The sequence below is a fragment of the Limulus polyphemus genome, unplaced genomic scaffold (genome assembly GCF_000517525.1).
Source record: "Limulus polyphemus unplaced genomic scaffold, Limulus_polyphemus-2.1.2 Scaffold2604, whole genome shotgun sequence".
In the NCBI taxonomy this organism is placed as follows: domain Eukaryota; kingdom Metazoa; phylum Arthropoda; class Merostomata; order Xiphosura; family Limulidae; genus Limulus; species Limulus polyphemus.
The window spans coordinates 113,104-121,932 of NW_013668214.1; the positions used below are offsets into that span (position 1 = coordinate 113,104).

At 32.8% G+C, this 8,829-nt stretch overlaps 1 protein-coding gene across 1 annotated transcript in view; it reads right to left on the minus strand.

The window, feature by feature from the left end:
• The window catches only part of LOC106467412, a 39,964-nt gene extending 36,485 nt beyond the window's left edge, over positions 1 to 3,479 (minus strand). The window contains exon 1 of the mRNA XM_013927761.2: positions 3,254 to 3,479. Within this exon, the coding sequence (XP_013783215.1) occupies positions 3,254 to 3,296 (43 nt within the window). The 5' untranslated portion in view covers positions 3,297 to 3,479. The remainder of the gene's footprint in view (positions 1 to 3,253) is intronic.
• Positions 3,480 to 8,829: the final 5,350 nt, after the last annotated feature.

The following is an 8,829-nucleotide window of genomic DNA, read 5'->3' on the forward strand; positions in this document are numbered from 1 at the left end:
GTGGTAAACGAAATAATAAGTTGATCTGAGTAAGAGTTTTTTTCTTCTTCCCGATTTGTAAAAAATACTTATGCGATAGAAAAAAATAAATATTATTTTCGAAATTTGCGTAGCTGAATTATGGAAAATCCGTTATTAAAACCAAAACAACGTTTATGAAGTTCAACTTCGCAAACCTATGTTATTGAGTTAGTGAATTTGTTAGGTAGTTTGTTAGAGAAGTAAGCACGTAAGAGAAAGTATTACCAGTATCTACTCTGAACTCTGTGAGTGTTGGCTAAGCTAAGTTATAGAACTTATAGTCCATGAAGTAAAACACTTTTGTTTTCATAGTGGACTAGACTTTATATTCTTCTTTCTCCCAAATAATCCAAAAGAATACAGTCAATAACAGAAACTGTTGCAACAATATATATATATGTTTATATGTTTTTCATTCCATAAACAAGTGTGAGGATATTCAGTTCTATATTTTACACTCAGAATTAAATCACATCTGGGTGAAGGAGAATGGAGTTACTAAATGTATTAAGTCAAATTAAGTAACAAAACCACTGGGCTGAGAATTGCAATTTTGTCCAATTTCAACTTTCATTAGTCTAGCAAGGTTAATGACAAAGATGCCACCAGAGGGAAGTTTGCATACTTTCAGAGTGGAAATTGGTTTGGAAAAGCTTTAGAAGTGGATAATAACTTGGTGTAGGTTTCGGTGTGGGACTTTAGGTATGGAATTTGACTTGATGTAGTTTGAGATGTGAAAATTGACATGATGTAGTTTTAGGCATTGAAAACTGCTTGTTGTAGCATGTAGTACAGAATAGTACAATGTACCTTATACTTCCTTAGTCAAGATGTAAGTTTTTTCCAAATTACTCTGTTTCTCAAGGTTCTCAGTTTGTATGCAGGGAGTCACACATATAACACTTTAAGTTTCCCTGTTTTCTGAACGTGCAAGATATGGTTTCATTTGTTAGCAATTAAATGACTTTCTTGCTGGAAAGATGGTATGTGACATCCAGAAATAAAAAGTTATCTTTCCTGTTGGCAAGTTGGATAAGGGGCATTCACGCCTTAGAGCTTAACTCCCAGTAGACACATATCTTGGATATAGGATGCATTTTGTGGGCAAAACCTGACTTTATCAGAACTTTTGGCTATGGTATACAAAGTTGAGTTTGCCCCCTATAAGAGAGAATTAGGTGATTCAATATATTGTTGGGGGAGATATGTATTTTTAGTGTTAACTTATTGTTGGTTTTTAACGTTGACCTCCTTGCTGTGACAGTGAAACTTGTTAATGCAATGTTTTATTTATTTTTGTTGTATTTTTAGTGTTAACTTGTTGTTGGTTTTTAACTTTGACCTCCTTGCTGTGACAGTGAAACTTGTTAATGCAATGTTTTATTTATTTTTGTTGCTTAACTTTGGATTTTGTAATTTAAGGTTTGTAAATAAACATTGTTTAGTTCAGCGTTTGCTAAGAATTAAACATTGAGTTCTGTTTAACTTGTTTTCTCGTTTAGTTACTTAACATAAACTTTGGAGTTTTTCTTTTATTTTTAAACTTTGGGGTTTGGGTTAATTTAAAAGGGGGCACACCAAAATGAAAGAAGCTTTTTGCACTCACCACTGAACACTTTTTGTTATTGTGTTGTGTTATTATTTATGCTCTCACATTTCTATTGTTGTAGAGTTTTTTTTTTTCTAGACAATGCCAGTTGTAGACGGGAAAGATCAATATATCCTGTAGTTTGGCATTCTTCAAATAGTGGGTTTAACTGACAGCTCTGCGGGAAAATCCCTTTTGCACAAAAATACCACAAGATTTATGGGTGCGACATTGGTTTGGAGTAGGTTTAAATGCATAAATTAGCTTGATGCAGCTTTAAGTGAGGAAATTAGCTTGATGTAGTTTTACATGTAAGAAGTTCGCTTCGTGTAGCTTCAGATGTGGGAAATTAGTTTGATGTGGCTTTAGGTGTGGAAATTAGCTTGATACGGCGTTAGATGTGGGAATTAGTTTGATGCAGCTTTAGTTTTGGAAATTAGCTTGATGCAGTTTTAGATGCGGGAAATTAGCTTGATGTAGCTTTAGATATGGGCAATTAGTTTGATGTAACTTTAGATATATGCACACTTATAATACAATTCACTTCAATAAGATGCCAAAAAAATTGAAAGTTAATTTTGGTTGAATCTCGTGTTGGCGAATTAGCCGATCTCCATATTTACTATTTCAGAAATACTTGTAACTTTACAGGACGGTGTGTCGCTCTTAAAATTCTTATAAATACTTATAAGAGGTCACGTTGAAATTAGCTTCACCGGCATATGACGCAAATACTAAAGCAAAATTTTATTTAAGATATTTAGAAGTGAAGCTCTAAATAACTCTCGAAATGATTAAGAACATGTAGTTATGCCCAAAGCTACACAATGGGCTATCTGTGCTCTGCCCACCACGGGTATTGAAACCCGATTCTAGCGTTGTGAGTCCGCAGACATACCGCTGTACCACTGGGGGGGGGGGTGATGAATTAAGAGATGATCAAAGTTATCAATAACACTTGATCTGAACGTTTAGAACTTCAAGTTGATGCCCAGTCTGAGAAGTTAAGACATGGTACAAAGAGTGAAATAAGATTTTATAACCACAAAAAAGAACTGATCTTATCTTGATCGTTGGCATGATTTTCATTTTAATACATAAAGTAGAAAAAAGAAAGTTAATAAAAGATTAAGTAAATGTAGCAAAACATGAATAAGTTGTTTACGCATCTGTTACACTGTAATTTACAGTGTAAAGCAAACGAAGAAGTTGATGACTAAACAAAAGTAAACAAAGCAGAAGTTTCTTAGTGGAATTTTATCTAAACAAAAGTGAGAAGAATTGTAAATTACCAAATGAAGTTATATCATTGTAACTTCACCTAGTGGTAGATAAATAATAACTTGCTAGCAAAGTTTTAAGAAAATCCAAGCACGATGACATTTTCTCTAAAACTGTAGTTTTAAAAAAATTGGGGCCTTAACCCTGATTCAGAAAACAACAAAAAAAAACACTTTTATATTGGCAAAGGAATATTAAGCAGATGACAAATCAAAATTAAAAAAAGAGTGAACAATCACGTTAGCTAAGTTTCAACTCATAAGAAAAATCTAACTTATCCAATTGATAAATAAACTTATTGAAACCAACATGGTTCAAAACTAAAATGTAAGCAAAGAATAACATAATTTTTTCTTGTCTTACCTGCATTGAAAAAAACAAATAACAGAAAACAGAAATACATCATGAAAATACTGATGATAACAGGATTGCTGTCAAGAAGTATTATGAGTATAGATACTTTTTTGCTACAGTTAACTAAAGTTTGTATACCTTGCTAGAAAATCCTATCGTAGTGACGTTATGAAATTTAAGTGAATAAAGCTCGTAACGTCTCATCTCTACGACCTACTTCCTTTCACTGCCACCAGGGGCTTTACCGGTTTATGCCAACGAATGCTTCGAGATAAGAAAGGGACAGCAAAAAAAAAAAAAAAACGGCTGAAGTAACATAGAGAGCAAATGAAATTGTAGGTCAAAGATTGCAAAACATCACTTCATATGTCAGACTCCCTCCAGGTGTAGCAAACTTGTTTAACCTGCTTGGTTTCTTCCAACGATAGGTAAATATACCGTATGTTGCTGTTTTCCTATTGCCTTTACCTGCTAAGTAGAATCTTGTTTCTCTGTTTTTAGAAGCCGATATATCTCCCTACAAACCAATGAATATTCCCGCTGAAATGTTTTGAGATGATAAAGCGTTAAAACGTGTTTCTTCTATATAGAATTTTCAGAAAAGCGTTACGTTCTTGTTAACTTGAAGTATAATACATGTTTAATAGAATGTTTAGGAGAAGAATACAAGGAAAATACACCAAGCTTAAAATAAACATGACCATTGTTAAAGTTATTCAGAATATAGGTATTAAAAGTCTCAAAGTGTTTGTGTGGGGGTATAACACAGGAAACTGTTAAATAAACTTCTCTTTAACCGGAGCATATTTTTCGTGTAATATGATACTGATTACACGCTAAGCATTTTCTTTTAATCGCAACAGTTTTTATTATTGTCCTTTTCGCTTCTATTTTAACCATCGTCAAGCTATCAAGAAATATATTTAGTCTGTACATATTAAGAGTAAACTTATATGAACAGTTTTACTGTCACTGGTAACCTGATGAAGGGCTGTTGCCCGAAACGTCGTTTTCTTGTTTTATTAATAAAGTTATTTTAATTTGGCGAGTTTTTCACCACTACTTTATATTATTTATATTTTTCATTTTGTTATTTCTTCACCTACGCAATTATTTTATTACTTGAACAAATCCACCAAATAATGTGTATGCTGGTTTATTGGTATTAGAGTATTAATAAGATAGTAAACTTTACAAAGGACAATTCCGCACGAAAACTTTTATATTAACCATTCATGCTAGCAATTAATTCAGTTGGTAACATGAAACTCATACCAACACAGCCTCCTGGTGGTTCAGCGATAGACTGAGGGATTATAACAATAAAATAATGGTTTCGATACCCGTGGTGGGCAGAGCACAGATTGCCCATTGTGTAGCTATGCGCTTAACAACAGACAAACAAATAAACCATAAGGGCAGCTATGTCAAAAATGTATAACTAACTGTTTGTACTTTTCATTATATGATTTCAAAATTAAACCTTTTCACACAACTACGAGGATATGTAAGAAATGTTTTCTGCAAACAAGTAATTATTTGATGTTTGAAAATGGACACAAAACGTCGTTCCAAGTGTTTCGTCTAGGAAATATTGTTGTTTTTAGTTAAGCGCAAAGCTACACAGTGAGCTAGCTATCTGTGCTCTGCTCACCACCATATAAACCCGGTTTCTAGCGTTGTAAGTCCGCAGATCGTCTTGGAAATGAATAATTTTAAAATAATGAGAAAAACTGATATACACGGTTATATTAACTTTTTCTCCCAAAGTCCAATGTGTCTACAGAACTTAAATAACCATAATATTTTGTTTCTTAGTAAATAATGTCATGTTAAGCAGTTTTAAGGATAAATGATGAGATACAATCAGGGGTGAAATTCTGTATCGGTTCTTTTTTAAAATTCTAACCTCGTGGTTTAGTGGTAAGCTTGAGGGCTTATAATGCGCTAAAATTCAGAGCTCGATCCTTATGGTGGACACAGTGCAGATAAGCCATTGTGTGATTTTACGAGTAAGTATACAAAGAAGCTAATTTTTAGAATTTAATTTGGAGCACTAAATTTTATTTTGGAAGCCGATCCCGGGTTTAATTATTTTTTGTATTTCTTAGCAGTTCTGTTCAAAAAGTACTTGAAGAGGTACCGTTAACTTGCAAGAAACTTGGTACTCCATACAGAGTGAGGTCAGATCTTCTCAAAGGTTCGCTTGATAACATATTTTATTCAAGAAAATTGATGATATATATATGTATATATGTGTGTGTGTGTGTAGAACACTACTATGTCTGTCGTATCTCAACCGGCTCAATGAGCCCTGGTGTTGAAAAAAGACATGATCGGCACAGGTTACGGCAGATATAATATGGATACAATATTGCAACACATTCTCCTTTGCTTTTTCTAATGGATTTATTCCTAAGTGGGTCAGCAGAACTACAGTATTATACCTGCCTATGACTGTAATTGTGAACACAATGATGTCGTATTAAATATTTTTAACTAGAAAAATAATGTACGAAACGTGTCTTCTTAGAATATGTTTTCACTTGAATGCGTTCCAAAGTTTGTAAGTAGGTCAAGGTTTTCTAACTTAAAACAAAAGTTCATGGTAAAGGAAAATGCAAAATCCTTGAAGAGTTTTTGTTCCGGGTGACATTTTTAACGTGATGATTTTTCTTATCAGGTGACTTTTTAATGCGATGTTTTTTTCTTATCAGGTGACTTTTTAACGTGATAGTTTTTCTTATCAGGTGACTTTTTAACGTGATGATTTTTCTTATCAGGTGACATTTTTAACGTGATAATTTTTCTTATCAGGTGACTTTTTAATGCGATGTTTTTTCTTATCAGGTGACTTTTAACTGATAGTTTTACTTATCAGGTGACTTTTTAACGTGATGATTTTTTCTTATTAGGTGACATTTTAACTGTTGTTTTTTTATCAAGTGACTTTCTAATGCAATGAGTTTTCGCAACGATAACTTTTAACCTGATGAGTTTTCATATTAGGTGACTTTTTTAACTTGGTATCTAATGCGTGCGACTTTATATTGGGTGTGGATGCCATGTGCCTTGCTGATTTGCGTATTCAACATCGTTTAAATATAACATATTCAACCTTGTAAATTGAGCAAATGTCATCTTTATTCATGTTTTATCATATGATTCATACAAAAGCAAAGAGAAATTTATGTATGCTAATCTCTATTACAGAGTATACAGCTTATATTTTAGATCAACTGTGACACACCAGGATTCAAAACTTTTAATACAAGTACTAGATTTATAAATTTGTATCTTTTTATGAAACATAGCAATTGCAGTGCCCTCTATAATGTTTATTATGTCAAAAAATAACCACCAAACATTTCATATTCAACAAAAATATTAATACAACTTATACAGATTTCTAAATCCACTCGCAGATGCTCTGTCTCAAAAAAGTTGTTATTGCTGACAACAATAAATAATGAACTAAGATGAAGTTAACACATCTTTTCAGGATTCCACAGTACGCCTAGTTTTCTTCAACACATTCTGTGAAAAAATAATCGAAATTAGCAACTTCAGTAATGTGTGTTACTTGTTAGAAAAGGTGCTTCGATAGCGAACCTAGCGTGACGTCACGTGACTTACTTGTCTCAATAATTTAAAATGAAGCCAACGTCATGGGTTACCATGACGACAAATGAACATAACTCACAATGTTATATTCTTACGGAAAGGAAATTTCCATCATTCGTTGTACTTGTATTATTATCAAGCTATGAGTGTCTACTTAACCATAGGTTAGAAATTTTAGCTGTAAATACTCGAATCAACCACAAAACAACCAAAGCCTTAGCCTATTAATCATATGAAAATATTTCATATTAAGCTCACTTATTAGTATTCAGCAAACGTTTAGTTAAGTCACTCTTTCTTAACATTATACTAATGTTCTTAGAATCCACATGATTTTAGTAACGTCTTTTACTGTTTTCTTATAAGATCAGCAGCTGATCTCGAGATGTGGTTAGAAGCTTGTGAGTATTTGTCAACCTTAAATCTTTCTTTATCTTGTTAATGGTACCTGGAGATATGCCCAGCTTCATCGTAACGGCCTTTTTTATTGAAGAGTTCTCTTTAGTAATTATAGACTTCATTCTGCAAATGAGGCCTTTCCTCTGAATTGCATTGGGGTTTCGAAGCTCAATGTTGCTCCAAGTGCTCTGATATCGTAGTTTTTCAACTCCATGTAAAATATTTTGTCTTTCTCAGTATACGAGTATACGTTATCGGTCCTGGTTGTCAACTTGTTGTCATAATGGAAAATAGTAAAAAACTCAATCAAACAAGGTATGAAGCTAAGTGTATACAACCACAACATCTCAGCTTCTAGGGCCTTTCACTGTCTATAGCCAGTGATATACTTATATACTGAAAAATAACGGCTATAAATACAGGCAATTATAGAAATACCTCACTTTATTTTTTAATAATTACAAAAATATTTTAGAAACTAACCTATTGATTAAGGAAAATATCTTATAAAAATAAATAAAATAAAGAGGGAGTTTCTTTAGATTATAAGTAGCTAATAATAATTTTTCAAGTAATTTTATTCAGTATACCGGGACTGAAAGACTAATTTCAAGTAGATGAGCTTGTCTCGGCGTTCCCGTGTTATACTTGAATAAATCTTCAGGAGAAATGGAGGAGGTTAAAACTATAAAAGAACTTTTAAGGTAGGGCGTATAGAATATATAGGTTCTAAATATGTCAGTAATGCACCACGGTTTGAACCTATATCAACATGCCATTGTATTACCATATGCACATCCTTCTTATAAAGTACAACTATCTATTTGTAGATAGTGTTAGTTTCCTACTGTGTAATGCTTACTAATTAAAAAGAATAAATAAACATTTACGAAACCCTAAAAAGCCAGCTTTTTTGTACTTAATAAAACTTGAACTCCTCTTCTGCCCCTCATCTAATTTTTTGTCATTCTCTTGCTCCATCCCTTCCTAAGTAAAAATTTTAGAAATGTCACTGCATGTAAGACAGTTTTATTTTCAGAATAAGATTATTGAGTTATAAAATTAGTTGTTTTTAGAAGTAACGGGGACCAATAAGTTATGGAAGTTTAAGAGGGGAATAGATGATTTCCTAACAAAAAGATGGTTTCACATTTTTATTTTGCTTAAGCGTAGGTGTGCAAAGGCAACCTTCAAGGATCATATAGTTTTTCGTGTCCATATATTGTGTTACTTCTGACTTTTGTTGGTCATTTTGTTTTTCCAATTGTACCTTGAATACTGTATAAAGAAAAAAGTAAACAAGATAAACATCAAGAATGAGCATGAAGAAAGTTACAGCCATGCAGCCACATTCTCTTATTTCAAAGGTCTCTGAAGACATGCAGAGGATATATAAACAGCATAAAGCTAGAACAGTATTCAGATGTCGCCACAAAATACATATTCAACGCAGCCACATTCTCTTATTTCAAAGGTCTCTGAAGACATGCAGAGGATATATAAACAGCATAAAGCTAGAACAGTATTCAGATGTCGCCACAAAATACATATTCAACGCAGCC